Raw genomic sequence first — 25,317 nt, 5'->3', positions numbered from 1 at the left:
TTAAAGCAAAGCACCCTTCACAAAGCCACAAACAAGAAGCAGGACAGAAAGTCCATGGCTTGTAGCTATCCTCGCACCTGCGGAAGAAGTTATAAGATATTCGCTCATCTTGAAGATTTCCAATGCTCCTTATTAGGCTGTTTTAAACACATACATATATATATTTAATTAGCTCGCCAGCTTGGCTCTGGTGCTCATGAATGTCTTGGCATGCACTGCAAATAACAACACATACAAAGTATTTCAGTCCCAGGAAGTTGGTCTTGTTTGTTTTGTCTGTTTTCAAACAATGCCATCGCATAGTTGGGAACACTCAGAGGAACAAATCCAAATACATTTCCCTCAAGTCATTCTTTGAGGATCATTGCCTAGAGTCACTGTGTCATTCCTATATTGGTAGCTAGAAACACATCCCCTGTCTTACTAATGTGTAAGCGTAAAACCACAGGAGACACAACCAACACTGAAAGAAGTAGGCTCCTCGAGGGTGGGGAGAATATGTTCTGGATTGGGTACATTTGGCCATTTTCTTTAAGAGGAAGATCTTTCTCAAGTTTTTTATCCTTGAAATCTGAGAAAAGTCAGTTTTATCAAGAAATAGAAATTTTTGAAAGAACATCAAGACTATGTAAGGGAGAGAATTCAATTGTAGTTTTATATTTTTTCTTCATATATTTTATCCAATAAGTTTCTAGCTACAAATATGCGTTAAATTAGCACTTTATTAGTAAGAAAATAAAAATGTGATGAAGCTCAAAGCATTTATTTTCTCTTTTAATTGGAGAAAGGTTAAAAGCATTTGAACAGGGTAAGGGTAGGGAAATTCAATCTTTTGAATATTTCAGCTAACTCATGTTCAGGTCCACAGTGGTGAGAATAAAAATTGAGGTAAAGCCATATGGTCTCAAGAAGTCACTGCAGATTAAATCTTTGGGGGTTCTAAAGTGGCCATTGAGTAGACTCACATTACTGTTTTTTTGTTAGTGTTGTCAACTGATTTGCCTTTCTTTGGTGGATGAGCCATATATTTAACACAGTATCTCCTTATAGAAACCTAATGACTGAAGACCCAGAGGTTAGTGGTGGGTCCCTGGAGAGTGTTTCTTCATTCAAGCTGGGTGACAAGATTCAAAAATGCAAAAGTGATAGTACAGCTCATGTGCAGCTCTGAGTACAAAGGTCATGCAAGGAAAATGTATACAATCTATGTAGAACCACTAGCATCAGAGGTTTCCAAAATTAAATATATGTTCCTGCTGTCTTTTGAAGAGAGTTTCTCTGACAAGGATTCATTTAATTAAAAAAAAAAAGAAAGAAAGAAATGATTACATGGCTCCTTAAACAGCCAATGGCATTTGACTTGACACAAAGTATGTCTTATATTGAATCAAGGTTTAAAAAAATGCTTAAAGCAATAAAACTAAGTAAAGTGATTTGCTCTTCAAAGAAGATATTTTGTGAAATAATAGTTTCTTTTTCTGCACAGGCACTGCAGATTGGCTCGAACTTGGTGCAACCATGGACTACGCTGCCCCTTTCTCAAGTAAGCAGCCCTTCAAGGGTTGCCTGACCCCATCCTTCCTACAAAATATGAAGGGAATCGCTACTCATTTTGATTCATCATTTCCTATCACAATATGTCCAGCATGTGCAAGTTAAAACAAAATTTACATAAGCAGTATAATTTGAAAGAAACTCAATTACATACAGTAAAGAGTATTTTTAAAAAGGCTATTAAAATGTTGAACTGCCATCAGATATACAACATAGCATTGTAACAAAGTACTTTATTTTTTCAGATTGTAATCATTCATCCACTCCAGGAGCATGTAGTTCCTAGCATATTTTTAACTAAATGAAATTTATTTCTGTCAGGCTAGACAGAATTTTCTTTCCCGTATGGTAAACTCTAAAGCAAATTTGTTTTGTCATCAAGTCACTGATTGTTTTTCTCTTCTTTCTATGTTTTATTTATGCCTTGAGTAAGTGAGATGTGTACTTCCTTACCTTTGTCATACCAAAGAATTAGTGAAATCGAGAATCTAAAATGCTATAATTTGCCCTGTGTAATTTTAACAAATAATTATCATAGTCATTTTCACTCAGATGTACACCATTGTGAATATAACATTTTTTTCAATGAATATAACATTATTGTTCATCAAACATGCTATGGTCTATTCTACAGGAAGTGTTTTTGTGAGGAAGATGTCCCTGAGCTAACATCTGCATCAATCTTCCTCTACTATGTATATGGGACGCCATCACAGCATGGCTTGATGAGTGGTGTGTAGGTCTGTGCCAGGGATCTGAACCTGCGAACCTTGGGCCACTGAAGTGGAGTGTGACAACTTAACCACTATGCCACTGGGCTGGCCCCCTATAGAAAGTTTTTAAAAATTATTTTGTAAAAAGTAAACTTTGGCAACTCATCACGCTCTATTCTTATTTTTACATATAGAAACATTTTATTTTTGTAAAATAATGAGATCCAGGATTGCAGTCAGGAGCTCTAAGTTCTAATTTCCTCTGCTGCCACTCATTTCTAATATCCCAAGTAAAGACATTTCTTCTGTGTTTTCTAAAATGAGCATTACTGTTTGAGTATTATAGTTTGATTTTTTTCACATCAGTATGCCAGACATTGTGTTGGAATAGAATTACCTATTTTGTTTTATTTGGTTTCTCTTGCTCAGTACCCAGGCCCAACAGGATAACCTATGGCCCACCTATCACAACCATGCATTTAAGTAACTCTTGCCCTCAAATGGCCTGCTGTCTATAGTGTCTGTTCCCAGCAGACACAGCGTAATCTCTCTCTCCTCTGAACTTCAGCATTGTTTGGCTTTGCTGCTCCTATGACCTTAAGTTGGCCTACACTGACTTGTAACTCATTCCGTTCATGTCATATCTCACTGATTACACTATAAGCTCATTAAAGGCAAGTGGTAAAACTTTAGCAATTTTTTTTATTAGTCTCAACGTCTAAAACTGTGCCTTGAAAGTTTTTAAACTTTTGCCCCCAAAACAAATTACCCTGTGAAGAAGAAAGGGAGATGCTATTATCTACATTATGTGAAGAAAATGTGCAGATAGCATGCCTAGGTGAAGAGTGGCCTAATAGAACCTAGAGATTTCTCTCTCACTCAGGATGCCATTTTATGATGTCCTTCAATTTCTACTTAATAATGATGGCTTTCATTTGTTTTTATGCTTAAAGATTTTCATAGTGCTTTCTGGTGCAATTCCCCATGCCTTTGAAGGCAGAGAAGATATTTTCTCCATTTTGCAAATGGAAAAGTCTAAGAAGTCTTCTTAGAAGTCTAAGCAGTGCAGAAACTGGGATTTCATTTCTCAGCCCCTTTTACACCTCATGCTAGAGTCAGTGTCATATCACCTTCACTGAGAGGTGGACAAGCAAGCATTTCTCAAGAGAGTGTCTGTGACCAACGAGAGCAGGACCAAGGAGAAACATGAAAAATAATAGCCTCAAATATTTTATCTTCATTCTAATTATTATTTCAGAGTATAATAGAAAAATTGACCTATTTCTTAAAAAAAAACAAAATAAAAACAATCACAATACAGTAGTTGAGACCTTGGCATCCTCAGTAAGCAGGCAGAGATGGTGTGCAGTCATACCACCACATCATCAGAGAGGTACTGCTGTGGAGAACTCAGTTCACCATCTTTTCCACCTCATTTAACTGCACATAACTTTTCAGACTATAAAGTCTGCCTTGCCCTTCTCATCTGTCTGCCAGACAGAAGAACGTACTCCCTTTTAGCACCTTCCTTTTTAGACTGTTCCATCTATACTACCATTTCTTCCCTGTATCTATGATCAAGAGGCTGGAAGACACTGGTGCATTTAATAATGCTGCCGCCCTTTGCTCACCTCTATCTCCAAAACAACCACAATGAGGTGGGCAGGTACTCTGCATCAGGGAATATGTGGTAAGCTCTTTGCATACATTGTCTTAGTTCATCCTCTCAACAACCCTGCATAGGAAACGCACAGCTCAGGAAGATGTACCTCTGCGACATGGAATAACTCAGCCTAGGTTACGTGGGTAACAGGTAGGAAAGCAATGGTACAGAAATGCAGAAACAGTAACGTGGTCAGGGCAACTCAGAATATGGGTGCACTTCTTTCTGAAACTCCCCATGGCAAGCAACCTTGCCTCAGTGTCTTCACAGCTGTAAATCAAGATGTGAGGCTATTATACGAATGTACACTAGTCTTTTCAGAGAAAATGCACTGGATATAGCACAGTTTAGAGAAAAAATTATTTGATATAAAACTTGTTTTCCTCAACTCTGAACTTATAAATATTGGATATGAAAACATCATCAGCCTGTTTTTCCTAAACATTAATAATAGGTAAAGTATGTTTTGCTCCATACAGCACACCAAATGTCTTATGATATAGAAATATTTTGAACTTTGCATATTATAGACCTTTAGAGCTCAAAGTTTCCTCCAAATTCACTGAAATATTTGAGTGAGAGGTGCTTTACCATTGTTCTTACATGTCCCTCTTCTAAGAACTTCTCTTTTCCAAGTTTTTGATTCAAATTTGATAGCCTGGGGCCAAGAAAGCTTAAGTTGATTGTTCAAAGTGCCACCATTAGTTAGTGACAGGGAAAGAAGGACAACCATTCTCAGTCACTTTCCTGGCTCCCAGAAAAGATCATCAAAGGAGAATATGGGGATTGAATTCAGAGGATTAAGACAACTATCTAGACAATTTATCCCTTCTAAGGTTTACCAGCTCCTCAATATTCACTTTCTTTTGGCTGTGAATATTTTCTGATGGGTTAATTTCTATATGGTAAAACTTTTTGTTGGTTAGATTTGGGGAACGGTCACCATGTGGGGAATCTCTGTAGATTTAGGTATGACGTTTGAATGGTTTTTCTTTTCTTTTTCTTGTTTGAGTATTTAGAAGAATCAAAACGAGCAAGAAAAGAGAAAGAAAACAATTTCTCTCCTGCTGTGGCTCTACAGTATGACTCCAGAATACTTATTTTGTAAAAGTGAGCATTAGTGATGTTTATCATGTGAAAAAACCTAAAAATGGATATCCTCCAATAATAAAAGAAGCAACAGTCAAATAAATATTTTGTCTGTGAAGAGGCTAAGCCTATAAAGAATGGTGTGTCCACTACAGCTCTAGGAACAGATGGCCTCCTTTGACACACTTCTCTTTTATTACAGATGCCAGCTTTAAGAAATGAAAATAGCTGTGTGAGAAATGTTTTTTTTTTTTTGAGGAAGATTAGCCCTGAGCTACGTATTACCAATCCTCCTATTTTTGCTGAGGAAGACTGGTCCTGAGCTAACATCCATGTGCATCTTCCTCTACTTTATACGTGGGATGCCTATCACAGCATGGCTTTTTGCCAAGTGGTGCCAGGTCCACACCTGGGATCTGAACCAGCGAACCCCGGGCCGCCAAGAAGCCAAATGTGCGAACTTAACTGCTGCGCCATTGGGCTGGCCCTTTGTGAGAAAATTTGAGCTAGCTTTTAATGCAATTTTTATTCAGGTTTGCACATACTAAATCGCTATTTAAAGGGGAAGATCAAATAATAAGATGATTTTATCCTATAATTTTTTGAAAAGAATATCTTTTTATTAGAATTCTTATTGGTCTAGTGCCAATTTCTTCCAGAAATCCATTGTTTTAAAAGAAATGTGCTTCATTTTGACATAATATATAAATAGCCTATTTTATTGTGCCCTGGCATGTTGGTAGCAGCTGTTTAAATTTCCTGCTTTCCTTTAGTCAACAATTTTACACCTCTCTTCCAGTTACGAGGCCTCCTGTAGCTGAGGAAAAAAGTGCAGTTGCTCATGTATGCAGGTCTAAAGGACAAGGAGCATGGGTGACAGCCCATTCACCACAGAATGTTCCAGACTCTCCTGCTTACAGCTAGCCCCTGCAGGCTTTCAGGGTTTCTATGACTCAGTGATTCCAGAACGGACACATAAAGTACTGATGCCCCCTGCCTGCTGAGGCCATAGTACATCTTAAAACAACATATTTTCGTTGTAATTCATTCATCCGAATAAGAATTGATCCCCTGCAAACAAATGATGACAGCAGCGGCTATTTAGAACATTTGTTATATCTTTACCTCGGACTATGATCGTGGGAGATTATTATAATCAGTTTGCCGACTAAGAACCTGAAGCTGAGAGGTGTTATGCAATGTGTTCAAGTTTACTCAGCTGGTAGGTGGTGCAGCTTAGATTCAAAACCAGTTCTGTTTGACTCCACAAACTAATTTGCATCATAACTTCATCTGGTGATTCTTCATACCTGAAAACTATACTTTCTCAATTCTGCCTAATATTAAAAATATATGGAAATATGAGTGGCTTTGACAAAACGCAAGGGAGAACAATATAAATTAGTAGAAAGGCAAATAAAATGTTTGTAAAGAATGAAGTTTTAATACCACATATATCTAACAACTGCTTTAATGCATGAATAAGAATGATTTAGGATTAGTATGACATTTACTGGTAAATAAATCAATGGTGCTAAAGGGCGTGAAACTGTTTACTCACGGAGATTAAATATACCCTTGCATGTATGTTTTCATTAATTAGCAAACTCTTCATTCCTAATGTGAAGTTAGATATTAATTCAGGCCTTGTTGGAATGATCACAAATTCCATATTAAGGCTAAGCACACACATGCGGTTTTGTTGCACTGACAAAATTGTTGAATAATGCTGAATTTGACTAAGGGCTTAAAAAAGTACATTCAAATTGGGGAATGGAATAAAGGAAATTATGAGGACAAGTGGTACCGATGTGGGATGGCTTTGCTGCAGGGACTGTGATCCCAGAACACTTACCCCAGAGCAGGCTGGGATATAGTTTGCCCTGAGGGAGGAAGTTGATAAAAAGTGCATCACAGCTAGAATTGTTGATTAATGAGTGGAGAGGCACGAAAGATGTATTTCCGTATTTGAGCACTCACTGATTGGTATATAAAGAATACCTCCTCCTACCCACACTCTTTCTGCGCATTGTCACAGATCTCACCTTCAAAATCATAGAAAAATTCCTCATCAAAGGACGAAGCACATCTCATATTTTTAAAAACATGGCAACTGAGGAATCAAGAAATGCAAGTAAAAGGAAGAGGAAAGAAACATAGCTGTTTATGTGATCTCAATTTTCACATATCTTCTTATGTAAATTGAAAAGTAAAGATTTCACTATTAATTGATAAATATAGTCATTTGCTTAAATTAAAAAAATAATTTTAATTGTTCAGTAATGTTTGCTTTTGAGGATAAAATTATTTGAAGACCTAATGCCAACAGGATATACAAAGGCGATAATTATATAGCTTCAGAAAAAACACTTGTTTTAAATCAAAAAAGTCTTAAGACTACCCATTTATTTCCCAATGAGCCAATGGTCTTACCCGTTTCTTTAATCTACCTATTTCAAAATTATCTACATTAGAATGTTTTAGAAATTATCTTCATAATAAACTATCTTCTTAGCCATCAGAGTTAAGTAATTAACAGACATATCCAAAGCAATAGTTGTTTTATCTGCATCCTATTTATCAAGGAATGCAAATAAAATGATAAAAGTAAGCAGTTGCCAGCGACTGTTCATCAAACTTCCTAGATATAATTTGTTATTAAATATAATTTTAAATAAATGGAGATTACTGTTGTTCTGGGCATGTAATGGAGGATGGTTCAAGTGCTATTTTTCCAGTGCTCTTTCTCCACTAATACATAGTGATCTGGGGTTGTTTTTTTAAAGCTTGACCAAATTACATAAAAATTCAAGTATCTTCTTAGCAGCGGTATTATCCTCATAAGTGTTTTCCACTATACATAAACCAAAACATAACATTCAATCCCTAAACATTTATTTAAGTGTAATTATGTGCTTAGCACAGTGCTAGGTACTGCAATAACACCAGAAGTGTCAGGACACAGTTTACATCGTCACAACCTTTATATTTTCAGATCATTGGAAATAGAGTGAGTTTTTAAATTCTAAAGTACTCTTTTTCTATTTAGTGGTTATGATTCTACTGCTTGCTCCCTAAATGTAATTTTCCAAATTAACTATTTACATTGTTAAGAGAAGTGAAAAAATTGCCTTCAGAATATATAAATTTGTTTAAGCAGAAAAATGAAAAATAAAATATTTTCTAAATGACTGGAGATGTTGCCAAAGATGTAACTATAAGACATCTAAATAAAACAAGAAAAAAATCACTCACAGAATAGACTCCCTTATTGCACAGCGCTTGAGACCTTTACATTCTCAAATTTGGAATATCTCACCGCATTATTTAATCTTCATTAAACTGCTTGTGTCTGTGAAGATAAAATTACCTAATTTCTTATTTTTTATTTTTTCGATAACTCTGCAGTCATCGTTCATGGAACAAAAAATCATAACTCCTAGCTTCTACAATTTGCTTTAATTTAAACACTAAGAATTTAACCCATATTGGGTCTATTTTATACATACAGGATTCTGAATTACGCAGAAATGCTCTCTCAGATTTTTTTGAAGCAGTCATATTTAATAAAACACAATTATCATTTATAAATCTTCCAGTGTATTGACTTTCCCGGACACTCTCAATGACTGTACCATTGCTCATCACTTTTGCTCTCCCTCCGAATGGGGGCCAAATGAGTCATACTATTGAGAAGAAAAATGATTGCATGATATTTTATTTATAGGCTTTAATGCATCTGATTTATTTATTTGAGACAAATTTATCAAGATCATATCCATTATGTTTAGAAAAACAAAAAGAGTAATTTGTCAGATTCTCCCCCTAGCTCCCAGAACATAAGGTGTAATGTTCTTAATTTTAATGCCTCTAGTAATTTCTGAGTACATCACTTTCATAATAGTGCTTTTTACATATGTACACATGTGTACATGTATGCATGAATACGTATGTGCACATGTACACACAGGTACATGGGTGTATTTTTTTAAATTTGTCAGAAGCTACACAATCACACACCATTATTTTACTTTGCTTTTCTTTATTTGTGGACTATAATTTATTTGTTTGCTTTGTCTCTCATGAGCTGGTCTGTTATTGGTCTATTTTTAAATTTGGGAAATTTTAAATAATGTTTTTTTTTCTGGTCACAAAAGTAAAAAATTATCATTGTACAAATGTTATCAATACAAACAAAATAATTAAAAGTCATAACATCTTGATTTTTGATACACATTATATACTACTTCTTGTTATTTTTCTATGCACATATCTCAGATTGATTTAAAGTTTTGTATTCTATATTTTTTCACAATATAGTATGTATTGAGCCTTTTTAAACTTCATTAAACAGTATTTAAAAACATGATTCTAGCTTAAAAACACGAAGCTGCTTGATATTCACTGCCTAGTTTTAGAACATTCATTAGGTAACTTTCCTACTCTCAGCCGTTTGAGTACTTCCAGTTATGGGAAGACCTCTGTGATCAGCATCCCTGCGCATGGGTCTGGGTCTGCCTCAGGACTGACCTCCATGGAATTGCCCCCCAAGAGGCTCACTTCAAGGACAAAGCTCTGTGATTTATCTTTCCTACCAAATTTTCTTCCAGAAGAAAGTACCAATTCACTGTGCAAGTATTAATACAGCAGAATGCCTGAGTCACTGTCGCCTTGATGACACGTGTTGATTTTAAAAATCTTTGCCAAGATTATATGTGTCAAATTTAAAAAAGTGACTAGGGTTTTGACTGGGACCGCATCAAGTCTATAAATACTTTCAAAAAACCTGATATATTTCCAATACTGACATTGGCCATCCAAAAACATAGCGTGTTTACTCATTTATTCAGACCTAAACTCTGGTCTTCATATTTATACCACTATTTGTTATTGTCTTTAAAAAAAAAAAAACCTAGATATTTTATACCTTTTGCTTGTTGTTACTATTGAGGATTGTATATTATGCCCCAAATATTTTCTCTTTGGGTGTTGCTGTCATGCAGAGAATGGTCTTAAATTTATATCTATCTTTCCTTTATCCATACTACATGATCACTTTTGATATCTCTAAGTCATTTGAAGTGGATTACATAATCCTAGCATCTGTAAAATTGACATTTTTTTCCTTCTTTTGGTAAGTATTAGACACAAATATTTCCTCATCCGTTGTATCACTTTTTAGTTACATTTAATTAAACAAATATTTTCAATTATTTATAGTAAAATGTTATTTTCATTTGTATATTTTGTAACTTTAAGATTTTAGATTTTATGCTAATCTTCTTTATATTAATTTTCTTTTCTGCTTAGTTCTTTAATTAATTGGAACTCATCGGGGTATTTATTATAAATGGTGATAATGCATTTCATTTTGTCATTTATTAATTAAATAAATCCTTCCTTAAATATTATATTTTTCAATCCATCAGATGTTACCTTATTTTATATAATTTTAGAGCTTTCCAGGATTCTTATTTTCTTTCATCTCTACTCATATTTATGTTCCTTTACGATCCTCTTAAGTGATGGTTATTTAATAATATACTTTAACATCTGGTAGGTAAAGAGGACAAGCACCAACGACTGCTGTGCTCACCCTGAGCCAGGTTTATTCTGCTACGTATTTAAAATACATTATGTCATGAAATGCTGAAAATGGCCTTTGGGGCGTTGCTGTTACTACCCCAATTTTATAAATAAGGACTCTGAGGTTCACAGAGATGTTGTGCGCAGCTCACTCAACACACAAGCTGGTAGAGAGTGAATAGGAGTCACATGTGTCCATCGACGACCACAAACTGGGCTGTTCTTATTACAGGGGTCCCAATCCATCTTATTTTTCTCTCTTTCGAAAGCTTTAAACAACATTCTCACTCATTTATGTTTTTAGATGTATCTATAATTATTTTATGATGTTAAAAATTCTGAGGGTTTTTTTGAAAACTTGAATTTAATTAAGAAAGCAGCTAGTCTGTATAATTGTGGCTTCCAAATACCTGTTTATTCAGGTCACACAGTTCAAATTCTTAAAAATCCTTTGAAATCTTAATATGTTTTACAATATGGATCTATTTTCAACCTTGGGCAAGACAGCTGGTGGCTAATATGGTATGGTTATATAGAGGAAGCTTATCATCAATTAATGGCATTGTGACAGAATTAAAAAAGACAGCTCTGAAATTATAAACAATAAAACATAGGCCAGGAACGAAGACTGAATCTTTCTTAACTCAGCACTTACATGCACTCAACAAGGAAAATATTTGCTACAGTAGAGCCGATAGTGTAGACCATTTACTCTCATCACTTCATTGCTGCCGATAATAATGACACATAAGCTCATGCAATAAGAGTAATATTTATACAGCAAATAGTCACCATTTATCGAGGGCTTATTCAGTGACAAGCCCTCTATGTATATAATTTCATTTAATTCTCAAATCTTTGTGAGGATTGTACTACAATTCCTGCTTGATAAATAAGACAAACACACAAAACAGAGACATACACAGCTATGAGTGATGGAGATGAGATGTGAACAGTTTTCCTCCTTAGCTGCTATGCCTACTGCCTCTACCTGTGAATGGCCAGAGCAAGAGGCAGGTCTAAGGAGCATCTTCCTGTTTAATTTCTGCCTTTTGCAGCTGAGATGAATATACCTGTGTCAGGTTACAGGTGGCTACAGTGCTCCTTGGGAGAATAAGCCCTTGTCCTTCTTTTCTCTTTTAGGATGTGTGTCACTTTCACCAACAGAGTGAAGTCCTTCCAGCAACTTCTCAACCCTTTGGTCATCTATCCAGAGAGCTGCTCCTCTGGCAGCTTCCTGAGATCTCAAGGATCATGAAATCATTAAAGACTTAGAACACTGGCAAATTCCGCTTCATGTCTCCTCAATTACAGAGCTCCTGGTAATCACAAGTGAACCTTAATGTGGCCAATCACATATTGAAAAGTTCTTCCAGCATACAGCTGGGCCTTGTTTTTACAGACCCAGCTAGTTACTGCATTTCAATAAGTTAAGTTAAACATGGTTTGCCGGAGAATTTAGCCAGTATAGACTCTTAATCTATATAATTCTGGTTCAAACACAGCTCTAGCAGATTCCTTGGCCTGTATTATCCAAAGTATTGCCTCAAATCTGTTTTTCATCTTATTCATAGGCACTTGATTTCCATAGCAGTCTTTTAACTGACAGAATTACAATGATCAAATTCATTTAATCTGTGTAAGCAGCCAAGTTGGATCATTTAAACCAAAATCAACATTAAGGTCTAAATAGTACAATTGGTGATTGGCTCCATACCCAGGTGCAGTGCACTATTTCCTCATATTTTGAGTCAGGAAAACAGGACTCTCAGCTCGTCATCTCCCTCCCCTCTACCAGCTTCAAATTCTGTTTAAGATCATTCCTGCTAAATCTGGCCACTTTTGGAAAGCTGCCGTGTTGATCAGCAGCAGAGGAGCTTCTGGAGCTCTTGGCTTCCAGCAGCTGTAGCAGCAGCTGCCTCTCACCGCTCAGGTTCACCTCATGGTGAAAACACAACAATCATATTTCAGAGTTCAGAGAATCAGCATTCCTGCTGAGCAACTAGAGACTCCACACGTGGAAACATAACTACACCTTAACCATGGCCAGTTTCTTACAAGTGTCAGCTGTCGATCACAGGAGTGAAGAGAACAGCTTTGCAAAAGTCCATCCCCATACTGCAAAAGAAATAACAGCAAAAGGCCAGTTTCTGTAAACATATTTTGTCACATCACGCACACATGCACACATGCACATATATCTCATAGTAAATGATAAAAAAAAAACCTTTTCTCACTCTTAAGAACTTTTTAGAGCTAATGATTCTCATAATTCACATAAAAATATCTATTTCTGTTTCTAGACTCAGAGATTTGGACTCAACAGGTGCTGGGTGGAGTCCTAGAATATGAATTTTTAATAAGCTCCCGGGTGAGTCTGGCATAGGTCATCTGCACTACACACTTTGAGAAACACCGTTCACGAGTCTTGATCAATTTTGAAATAGTGGCAATATTATATATTTATGCAAACGTAATTATAAAAAAAAGGAGATCAAAACAGAGACATCCTGTCCCTCTCTCTTTTCCTTTTCTCCCCCAAACAGGAGCTCCACTTGTTCTAGGCACTTAGAGAATTGCAAATGCAAGTTCTAATATTTGTAGCCAAGAAGTTTCCAGTAGGGCGGCCAACTATCATGTTGTGCCTGAGACTAGGAGGTTTCCAAGAATGTGGGACTCCAGCACCAGAAGGAGGAAAGCCCCAGGGAAAAATTACTGTAATAATGAGGCACGACAATAGCTTCAAAGTAAGTGTGAACAAATTGCTGTGGTGATCTGAAGGAGGAAACAACCACTTCTAAGACAACAGAAGAAAGCTTCATCAAATAATTTGCATTTGAGTAGGAACTCGCCAAACAGGGAAAGACCCACACAAAGAAAGCAGCATTTGCAAAGTCATAGAGGTAAGAAGTCTCTGAAACTATTCAGGAAATACCAATTAGGAAGATTATGTGTGAAGATTAGGAACTCTGTGAAACAGGGCTGGAAATTAGACAATAAAAGTTAGTGATGGTGCTTTGGAGATAGTAATTATTTAATACTTGCTCTGCTGTGATCTGGTCCTTGTATTAGAGTTAAAACAAGGAAACTATTGGGGATGTTGGAATAGTGCAGAGGGCCTATGTTGAGAACTATGCCAGCGTTGGTGGGATGCAAAAGATGTAGCTGTTCAAGGATATTTTAAAGAGACATTTAGTAGAAATCAATGACTAATTCAGTGTGGAACTGCCAAGGGAAGAGGAGATAGGAACGTTTTCAAGGTTTCCATCAGATCTATTATTATGATGATGTTATTAAAAGAGTTCAGGAACATGAGAAGAACATTTCTTCTCTGTGAGAGAACTAAGATAAATTCAGTTTTGAATATTTGAGTTTAGGTGCTTGACTTGGGTATCTATTGCTGTGAAACAAACCACCCTAAAACTTACCGCCTTAAAGCAAAAATGTATTATTATCGTTCACGAGTCTGTGTGTCAGCTGGGCTTGGCTGGGCAGTGTTGCTTGGGATCTCTCCTGCTGCTAGGAAATAGCAGCTGCGGCTGAAGTTAACAATGTGTGGGCTTTGCTCCCGGTAAGGTGATCTCAAACTAGCTGCACTTCTTATATGGTGGTTGGCTTCTAAGAAGCCACCCCAGAAGCTGCCAGTCCTGTTAAAGGCTATAATTACTTGCCTGGCATTACTTCTTTATAGCTTACCGTCAAAGTGGACACAGGCCAGCCCAGTTTCAAGGGCGGAAAAGAGGCACCACAGTTCAATGAGTGGAATGTAACAAATGTGCAGCCATCTCTACTCTGCCACAGTGCTTGTAGACAAGAATGTGGAGATGTTTGGGGGACAACAGCAAATCTTAGTTTGGATCTCCAGAAAGAAATCAGAATTAGAAATGTGAACGGAGAAGTTTTCTAAGGAAAAGTTAGCAGTAAACACCACAGAAATGGATAAGAAGGTTAGGGAGTTAAGAATGAGAAAAGAACTGCATTTAAGAGAGGAATTTAAGAGGAGAAGCCAACAAAGAGAGAGGGAAACACTAACCACCAATAACCAGAGGACAAGTGGGCAAATGCTGCCTAGAAACTGAGAGGACAAGACCTGAGAGGTGCCTAGACTGGGAGACCAATGACCAGCCATAGAGCATTTCCAGCAGGGCTGACAGGGAAGGAGAGATGCAGGGACTAAAGAGTAAGGACAGAGAGATGAGTGCACATGTACGGTGCCCTCTGCAGGAGGGTGTGTACCTTGGGGTGGGGGAGGCGTGTAATGCCAGGCTGAGGGAGGGCAGGGGCAAGAGCCTCCTTGCACAGTTTTGATTGCCTATTTGTAAGAGCACAGGGAGGAGACCAGTAGAGGGGAAGGAAGACAGAGAGGAACAAAGGAAGGACTGGAGAAGTGGTGTATGGAGGGGATGTCTGGCTTCTGAAAGGAGTAGAGATACTTGATGAGAAAGGAAGAAATGAGTAGAGAATGGTGTAGTACATGGAGGTATTTGGGGATGTGGTGGAGGGGAGGAAGCTCAAGTAAGTCTCTGTGCTCTCTGTGAAGATGGAACTAAACCACTCCATGCTAGAATCAGGAATTCTTCCTCCTCACATCTTCAACGTTAGTTATGGGTACACAAAACTGGAGAGAATTCAAAAGAATCAGGCATGGGAAACTCTTAAGGGATTGCAAAAGCCAAGTTCTGTTTATCTGTTTGCTTTATAATTTTTCTTCATTATTTTGGTTCTAACTGGAGGTAGAAATGGAGGTAGAGTTAAAGGAATTTAAAAATAGATGTTATAAAGAAAAACAGATTCAAGCAGGAGGGGACCATCACATGCTCACTAACTTTTGGAAAAATATTTGAAAAAGATATAGGACTGGCTATATTAAATAATAGCTAAATCTTTTCTCTATCTTGTGATATGTAGATGGCAATAGACTACCTTTTTCCATGAAAACTTTTGCTTTAGTAAAACTGGTTAATTGTATGACAATTTGGACATTATATAAGGGTATACAAAGTTATTTTCAGCTAATACTTTACAGAGACACAGAACTTCTTGAGAGGAAAATACTATGAATTAAGAGTTGAGTATAATTTGGTCAACGAAGTGAAAGGCTATGATGAAAACAATAGGCCAGATAGACCAGTCTTTTGTAACACAGGTTGATATAACAGTGTGATGTATTCCAAGGATGAAGCATGCCACCTTGTATTAGTGAAAATAAGCAAGATTTTAATCTCTGTGTCTTCAACATATCTTGCCTTTAATAGAGTAAGAAAAGATGCATGATAAATGGGATTTATAGATATTTTGTTTTCTCACAAATTAAAATATAAACTCTCTGAAGAGAAGAAATGTATCTTCCATTTTTGCACCACTATACCTGCCTGGTATATAAGCTCTTGAGAGGATGGAGAATGAATAAATGAGTGAGTAAATGAAGCATGGGTATTGAAATCAGCTTTATTTATTTGAATATAACCTGAGAAATTATAAAGCAAAATTATAAATCAGAATGTGTGTATAATTATATAATATTTACTGTAATATATAATATTTAATATAATATATAATATAAATATAATATATAAAAATCCATCCCAGATACTGTGTTTTATACAATCATTGTGCAAGCACAGACACTTACACATGAACAGAAAGGGTGACTGTGGCACCCCAGCTTCTGAACTAAAAGTTAGAAAGTGTTGTGAAAAGTATATGAAATATTTTCCAGAATTCACTGGCAGAAAAAAATAGAAATTAAAAATTGTGATATATTTCAGATTAATCTTTGTTATAAGCAGACAACTTTTAGTAGAAAGGGCTTTTAATGAACACAGGCTTCCATGAGTCAGCACCCCTTCCTTCCTTTTACCTTCACTTTAGAGAAGGCAATGAGTGAGACAGGTGGCAGGGTGGAAAATGAGCAGGGATTTTTATTTGAAAATTGTTAGAAGATATCTAGAGCTTACCATTCAGTTCCCATCACAGTGCTAAGAAAGAGGTATTAAAATAAAATAAAAGATATTTTTAGAGTACATTTAGAGTACATTTAATCCAAAAAGATAAATAGTTTAGAAATAGAATATTTCATTCCATGCTTAGAATCTTCATTTAGAATATGTAATCTGTGGGATTTTATTCCACAGAATGGAATATTCTATGTAGGCTAATAATTTCACTCCCATGATTTGGAGTTCTCATTAATTAGGTCGTAAATTATCTGATGAGTTTACTCTGTAATTTTGCATATAGTGTCTAGTTTCTTCTTTTAACAGCTTGAAGTGGAGAGGGCAACGCTTTCGAAGACATTAAATCTTTATCAAATAATGGTTACAAAAATTATAACCATTAGGTACATACATATATATGTGTTTGTTATATAGGTATATGTTTATATACATGCACACACACACACATACACGTTTTATAGCTATGCTTTTTTTGTTCTTTAATTTGTAAAACCAGGGAGATGATAAAAAGAAAAATAAGACATAGCCATAACAAACTGGGCTTCAGAGGGTAAGCTCTCTACTTAGCAGACTGACAGAAACTGCCATGACCAAGGCATGCTGGGATAGTTGCTCACCTGCATTTAAAAGCAGTGCCAAGTTGCAGGGACCCTAAGCCAAGATCCTTATGAATCATCCTGATAAAGTGACCAGACTTTTTAATCTAATAGCTAAAGATACTTTGAATGTTGGCCATATAATTTTCTATTACCAATAGTAGTATCAATACTTCTTCAATGATAAAATGTAAAGACAAAAGTTAAAGAATGATAAATATTTTTATGTTCCCTTTGTCCTATAATATTATGGGAAATGTCTGAGCAAAATACAGAATATTCCTGGGGTCATGCAGAGTATTGCTCATTCCAAGAAGCCGCTACCCCACATCAAGGTTAAAACTTCCAGAGTTTCCATTGGCTGAATGATTGCATAAATTAATGTTATTCAGAACAGCTTTAACTTGCACAGCTGACTTAGGAAATGTGTGACTAAGCTTCTGAAACAGCATCAAAGGCACATTTACAGGAGTTGCCTTATCTCTCCACAACTTATTGCCTTTTATCCCCCCTCACTTCCTCCCGTTATCATCATCACTTTCCTCACAGGCAGCTGAAGTTTCTCCTTCTAAATCAAAAGCCCTTGGAGAACAGTCCTGCCTAAAGCTATGGGTGGCTGAAAATGTGGTGTTTCTCTTTCATTTACATTTTGATTAAGTGAAAGTTGCTTAATTTGGGTCATTCTCAATACATAAATCTGCAGAGAAAATGAACATGAATTTTATAATGCAACCAACATCACATGATTTACTGTTCTTATAATGTGTAAATACAGAAGAAGAAAAAAGAAAAAGTCCAGCTCTTAGATCCTCTGGACATGAAGCACTGCCAGCCACTAAAAGGCCAATTCACATCCTCTGTGAAGCCAGCCTCAGGCTCCATGTCTCCTGTCTTATTCTTACTTCAACTGAACTAGGTCTCCATTTTTAAAAAACATCATACATACATCTGTCTACTCTACTTGACTGATCTTCCTGTGGAGGGGTTGTGAGTGGTAAAATGAAAAGCTCAAAATGGGTTTCCATACCTGATTGTGGACTTTGTTTGGGTATTTTGGCTACCGCTTGAGGGCTGGAGGTGGGGTACATCTGCTGGTTGACAGAGCTGTGGATGCTGCTGGGAATGGCCGCAGAGACATTCTTGCGAGGCTTCATATCTTGCAGCCACATGGGCGAGGCTTCGAAGGCCTGCATCCTCCGAGCATGGCTGTTGGCGTTGACTTTCAGGTAGGCCTGGGCCTTGTGTTCCTGAAGCTCTCCGTAATTGGCATCGGTCACCCTGCACTCATATAAGCCTTCATCCTTTTTCCTCACTTTGGAAATCTGAAGCTTGTGAGAGATGTCATTGCCTTGGACTTTCACTGTCTGAAAAATTGCAGTTAAAAAATACAGGGCTACATCAAATGATTTTGCTCTCATACATTGTCTTGTGTTTGCTAATGTTGGCAAATTAAAGGGTCTTAATGGCCTCATAGCCACAGTGAGAGAGCTTTTTATTTTCTTAGTAGTCAAATCTGAAGATCTTATGTATTCTATTCTATGAATAACTGGATTCCCAAGATCATGGTTCAATCCAGCCAGTGCCCATTCCATTAGCCTAGCCTGTGACCCCCGTTTCCCACGTTCTGGCAGCAGCTCTGCCACTTTCCAGTCATGGGACTGGCCTCTCCTGGTTAGCTCAGCCGAATGACACAGGAACCTAATGGGGTCGAATGTATAGTTATATAGCTTCTTCTCTATGTTGCAGCTACGACTCTGAGCAATCACAAAAATATTTTGTTGGCTACGATAGAGCTTAGGTGAGAACGTGCTTTTATCCCCACATTGGGATGACTCCTAAGGTACTGACTGCATTGACTTGGTGTGATCTGACCTGTAGTCATGGGGGCCATGGCTCAGGGTACAGACCACTACCACCTGAAGTCGCACGGCCCAGAGTACACACCCCTGACATTCCAGGGTCTTTATGCTACTGGAACTTGAGACACCGTTAATTAAACACTGGTTTGATTTTCAAAACTGAAATTATATTTCTTCTAATAATTTTTATGCCAGATTAATAGCAGGATAATATTTATATTTAACATATAAGATTATGTATAACATAAAATTTTATATAATATGTTGTATACATATCCATAAGCATCTTTATCAGAACAGCTAGATTTGATATATATTATATATTATCCATGATTGACAGGATGATGGGTTTCATAAGTCATTCAGGAATTAAAGATCTGGGTGATTTTGAAATATAGAGAAAAGAAGTGAAGAAGGCCAAAAGTTACTCTGCTACCGGCCATTACACTTTCAAATGGCGGTAAATAATTAAGAAAACGTGGCAAGTGTTCATCTGTTTTTACATATAGAGCCATGTATACAAATAGATTCCAACATTTTAACCATAACCATAAATATATATTTATGTGTATGAAAAATTACATATAAATATACTAATAGTATAAAAATAATGGAAATTAATAATTTCAAATATATTCTTAGTTGAGTCTCCTAATAAAGTTTGAGGTAGTCAGAGTACTTATATTATTATGATCCCATTTTACAGTAAACTGAGGCCTAGGAGGTTTGGGTTGGTGATTCTTTTTTTTTTTTTTTTTGGTGAGGAAGACTGTTCTTGAGCTAACATCTGTTGCCAATCTTCCTCTTTTTGTTTGAGGAAGATTGTTGCTGAGCCAACATCTGTGCCAATCTTCTTCTATTTTGTATGTGGGATGCTGCCACAAGCATGGCTTGATGAATAGCGTGTAGGTCTGCACCGGGAACTGAACCTGTGGACCCTGGGCTAATGAAGCAGAGCATGCAAATTTAACCACTATGTCACCAAGCTGGCCCCTGGGTTGGTGATTCTTAACACTGCATATTAGAATCATCTGAGGAGCTCTTAGAAAATGTTCTCACTTGGTTAAAGCCGAGACATTAAGTCTAGATCTCTGGGGCATGAAGCCCATATCAGTATTTTATACAAGGTCTCCTGGAAATTCTAAGTCAACAACCGCCTGTTTAGGACTTATGTTCAAGGTCACACAGTAGGTAAACTGGGAACAAATGACTTTCTACCTCAGTTTGTATCTAGAACTCTTTCCAATCCACTACGTTTTATGAACTATTGGCCTAGATAGTACTGTCAGCAGCTGTGTGCATGATTATCTACCTGACTGCTTCTCTAGGTCAGCATGTGTGAGGCTATTTCACTGCTGGTCTTTGGAGGATGTGGGCATGGGTGAAAGGTCAAAGACAAATAGTCAATAAACAATCTATCCAATTATATGTGTGTATGAAAAGTGAAATATTTAAGAAAAAATTGTAAACTATTGATCTTACCAACAAGCTTTTCTAACCCTGTCTGAAAGCAAGTTTCTGTGACATAAGAATAATTGAATTGAAATGTTCTAAAATGTCAATGAGTTTATGAATATAAATTTGAGTTTCTGGTTTATATCTTGCTTTCATTTGATATTTTCTTTCATGTTGAGATTATACATTTAGATTACAGAATTTGATTCTATTAGTTACAATATATATTTACACTTTTAGTTATGATGTAACTCCAATCTTACACCACTTTACCCTATTTTAAAAGCTTCAGAATAAATTTCCTTTTTAAATGCGTCACTGGATTTTTAGATTCCTAAGACATATACATGTGTGTTTCTATATTATATATAATACATTTATACTTAGTAGGTCTTCTCCTTTCTTATTATATAACTATTTCATTTCTAGTAATGGAAACTTGTTTACTACTTATCAACAAGTCAACCAGTTCTATTAATATAAAGTGCTTCTATGTGGCTCCCTTTGAGGTATAGTAAAGACGCAAGATTTTCTTCTTTTTTCTAATTTCACACACATTGTAAAAAGTAATAACCAGTAAAGTAGAAACCCACCTCTGTTATTTTCAATAGGTTAACCTCCTCCAATTATGTTTTTATATTTATATTGGCTATTGGTTTTATATTTATATGATTTTGAACATTGGCATTAGAAATACATTGCATGCATTATGAATGACGTTGAAAACTGAGTTGTTTTCATTACATTTTCAACATCCTGTTGGATGCTTTAAATGTTTTCTGCCTAATCTGCCTAGGAAGATTTTCATATGTTAGTGTTTTACTTCCTATTAAAGGATAATTCTTTCTATATTGCAGCCCCTTGCTTTTACAGTTATGTAACTGTTAAAAAGAGCAAGAAAAAAAAGTGTCACACACCGCTTTGGGTGGCAAAATGATTCTCTAGTAACTGTTTAAATATTTACGTGATTAAAATAAGTAATTTTATTTTATCAACTCCAAATCTGCCTCAAGTTTCATGTAACCAGTGAAGAAGAAAGGAAAACCGGCCCTCGCCTGCACTTGCGAAATTGCCTTTTTAGGGACCACATGAAAAGGCTTTTAAAAACCTCAGATTCGTGTTAACTGATTTTCACCTGGGCCTGCCTGGCAGCTGACGAGGCCCGCGCCCCCTGTCGCCTGTCGCTGTGATACTCACACTGATCTTGGTTCCGTCGTTGTCCGGGTCTCGGTCAGGCACCAACTCCACCTGCAGGAGGAGGAGACGAACCTCAGACTGGAGCCCGGCCGGTCGCGGTCCGGCCCCGGGCGCACTCTGCAGAGCCTGCGTGACACGACCCAAGTGCTTGTTGTGGAAACATCTCAGTTGGAGCGGTTTAGAAAAGAGACGGAGGAGGAGGAACGTGCCCGACCCAGTCCGGTGGCCGGGGCCTCCCTGCAGCGGCACGGGACCGCGCGGGGGCGCTGCCGGTCGCGCTCTGATGGTCCCGGACGCACGGTTCCCGGGAGGGCAGGGACTCGGGGAAGGCGGGCGCGGGCGCTGGCGCGCGGGGCGACTTTGCCGGGACGGGATTCCGCGTCTCTACCCGGCCTGCGTCCCCTCCCCCGGGCTCTTAGGCTGATTTTCTTTCTCTTGCTCTGACGCGTCCGCCGCCTTTTGCTGAACTCTGTGTCCAACCTCCCCTCTGACCCTCTTATCCTGTCCCTCTTCTCCCTCCACTTCCATTTTCCTCTTCCCCCCGTTTCTCGGCCCCTCCTCCATTCCTCCCCTCCTCCCCTTCCCTTCCTCCTCTCCGGTCCCCCTCCCCCCCCCTCTGCGGTCTATTCTCAAGTCGCCCCCCCCCCCCCCCCCCCCCGCCCCGCCCCGCCTTCAGTCTCTAGTCCCTTCTCCCTTCTTACCCTGCTCCCTGTTTCTCCTCCCTCTTTCTCAGTCTTCCCCTGGTCTCTCCCCGCTCTATCTCTCTCCTCCTTTCTCTCTCTCTTTCTCCTTCCCTCCCATCCCCGCTCCCTCTCACCAATCTCTATTCTGCCAACCTCAGACACAAGAGGAACTGACTTTGGGGGAGGGGTGATGGAGACGCCGACAGAATTACTCTCCCCTGCTCCAAGGTCCTGGAAAGGGGACAGCGCGTGTCCTGGGATGTACCAACACAGCGGTGCCATCACGGATGGCTTGACAATAACCAGCGCTACAGGGAGGAGGCCATTCCCAGTTTAAATCGAGAAAGACTTGATAACAATGGACTTCCTCCTGGGTTTTAACGTCGTGTCACCAGGACGCGTTCTAGTTCACTCCCTGGCATCTCTAGGCGTCCCTCACTCCAGGAGAGCAAGGCAGGTCCTCAGCGGCGCCCAGGCACCATCTCGGGCCTAGACCCACTGCCTGGACACCCAAAGGACTAAGGGAGCGAGTGGGACATATGCAGGGAATGTTGCGGGCTACGCGACTCCGCTACCTGCGCACCGGCCACCTCGGCCCCGGGCTCCAGGTCCTCGGGTCCCCGTAGGAACCACCACTGGATTTCCAGGTACACCGACGCGGAGCCGCTCTGGAAAGCGCAGGACATCTCCACATTCTGCCCCTCGGTCGCCGTCACGTTCCGCGGGAACTCGGTAAATTTTGCTACAAAATAGAAACGCATCCTTTTGGAATATCCACACCACTCTTGCTAGCGTCTCTTTCCCTGAGAGGTCGCTACACTTTTTTTGGACTTAAAAAAAAAAAAAAAAAACAGAAACAAAATCCTTCTGTGACATCCCGGACTTTGCCTGGCTCCCCAACCTCCTGTCTTTTGCCTCTTTCCTATCTCAATTTTGGTGTCATGCCTAAACCACTTTGTTGTTGATCAAGCCCAGATAGTGGAAAGGTTAACAAGCTTGCCAATTATTACCCTCTGTTAGCCAAGCTGTCCAGTTAGATCCAAGTGCCTTGTGTCAGATTGCAGTATTCCCCAAAACTTACAGAGGGATTCAGTGAGGTACGTTTTAGGCAAATCTGTCCAGTTGATATATGAGGATAGCCTCTTGCCTCCAAGTTTCTAAACAATATGACTTTCATGTAATAGTGAATGGATCATGATTATTTGTCAAAATGTACATTCTTGACATATCAGAAGGATTATTAGCAATTGTGATTTGATGGCTATAGCAATGAAACAAGTTGCACACTTTCTCAGCTGTGAATATTTCTTTCTTTCGAAATTAATCTTCACATTTATTCCCATCAAGCCATTGTATTGTAAATTGCCATACATCATGGGATGTAAGAATCACACACCTGGGTTTAGTTCAGATTAAAGATTGTTTTGAAGTCTCTAGACAGATTTTTTTTCAGCCTCTTCATTACCAACCTTGACACTGCTAGTTTGCTGGATTCATGGAGTCACGGTGAAAGTCACAAAAATAAGATATTCCCTTTCTCCCAAAAGCACTTGAACATAGAATGCTTTGGATGGTTGTTCTTGTCTTGCCTAAGGAACACTTTGCAAAGAGCTGATGATTCCCTAAAACGAGTCTTAGAGAGATTTTTGGCTGATGGAAGTGCACAGCTACAGTGTACACTCATGGAGCGCAGAACTGAGGGGGCTGCGGGACTGATTTAGGGTGGGTGCACTTTCCTACACTTTTTAGAGAGAGACACCATCAGTGTCTCTTTTCAGAATTTTGTAAAATCCCAAAATGACCTATTGAAATGGAACTGTACTTATACTTGGAGAAAACAGGAGATTTTAAAGAGACATTCCGATCTGAAAAGGACTTTTCTGTTCAAGCTGGAAGGAGGTTTACGGCATTTCTGCTTGCAGAAGTGATGCAGTCTTCTGGCAGCAGAGATGTGATCTGTTCATGGTGCTGAAATGTTCACTGCAGCCTGCAAAGTCCTGAAAAACTGGATTCAGCAGGCTCCTGCTGCTTGTAATGCAAGTCGTGCTTTTTTTATGGATCCTCAGAGGAGTCTGTCCTTTGATAAACACATATGCAAACGAAGTCACACGGACCCAGAAAAAGGAAACTCTAAACCGATCCTGCCTACACTGGGAAGGAGGACTGGCAATGGAGAGTCCCCCATTCCCAGCTCCGTGTTTGTTTGCGATGATTATGCATGCGTGAGTGGTTACCCTGTGCATGCACACACATAGAAGGCACACACACACACACACACACACAACCCTGTGTTGTGCTCACCGAGGAACCCACCTTATTGTCAGGCACCAGATTTGCTCTCAAATCTAGCTTGCCTACTATTTAATAAACTTTAAAGAAAAATTCCAAACAAAACGTTATTTCACTGTTGCTTGCTTGGAACCTCACTACATCTGCCTGGCCATTCTTTGAATGTAGAGAATTTGCACACACACGCACAACACACCACAAGCCCATATATATTTTGCCAGTGAGCACAGACTTACCTTGAGAAGAAAGACCTTGCTGTACATATAAAACGGAAAAGAAAACAAATCCAACATATGCCAAAACGATCCCCATCATTCCAAAAGTGGGGGGGGGGGTCACATCAGTGTTGCCAACAGCCAAAAAGCCCTAAAAGAAAGGAATGCAAATGTATCAGAGGTTTCGTCTCAGCGCCCTGGTCGCGGCACTGCAAACATCCTGCTGCTTCCTGGGCGAGGACTGGCTTTGGGAGAGGGGAGTGCAGTTCGCGAAGGTGAAAACCAGCTGGCTCGGATTCGATCAGGCTGCGAGTCCAGACCCGTGTTGCAACGCTGGGAAGTGTCCTCGCTGCTTCGATGCTTGCTCTAAGCTACCTGGCAACTCGTCCAACGTCAGCCTGCCGCTGCGGCTGGCGTGATCACTGCCCTCCCTAAACGCCGAGCTGGCTCGGGAAGTGGGG

General features: G+C 38.7%; 1 protein-coding gene across 1 annotated transcript; it reads right to left on the bottom strand.

Moving 5' to 3' along the window:
• On the bottom strand, positions 1-24,956 carry VSTM2A (V-set and transmembrane domain containing 2A). Its single transcript, XM_046669030.1, has 5 exons — positions 24,878-24,956; positions 22,928-23,094; positions 21,670-21,720; positions 18,186-18,522; positions 1-77 (listed from the first exon to the last, which is right to left on the bottom strand). The coding sequence occupies exons 1-5, from the start codon at positions 24,954-24,956 to the stop codon at positions 1-3; spliced, it is 711 nt and encodes a 236-aa protein (XP_046524986.1).
• Positions 24,957-25,317: the final 361 nt, after the last annotated feature.

The sequence above is a fragment of the Equus quagga genome, chromosome 8 (genome assembly GCF_021613505.1).
Source record: "Equus quagga isolate Etosha38 chromosome 8, UCLA_HA_Equagga_1.0, whole genome shotgun sequence".
In the NCBI taxonomy this organism is placed as follows: Eukaryota; Metazoa; Chordata; class Mammalia; order Perissodactyla; family Equidae; genus Equus; species Equus quagga.
This window is presented reverse-complemented; position numbering and strand designations above follow the sequence as displayed.

Excerpts from the sequence above, each read along its gene's own strand:
- VSTM2A (XM_046669030.1), bottom strand. The coding sequence starts at position 24,956 with ATGATGGGGATCGTTTTGGCATATGTTGGATTTGTTTTCTTTTCCGTT. Across the intron at positions 18,523-21,669 it reads ACGACGGAACCAAGATCAGT|ACAGTGAAAGTCCAAGGCAA; the intron begins GTGAGTATCACA and ends GCAATTTTTCAG. Across the intron at positions 78-18,185 it reads CAAACAAAGTCCACAATCAG|GTGCGAGGATAGCTACAAGC; the intron begins GTATGGAAACCC and ends CTTCTTCCGCAG.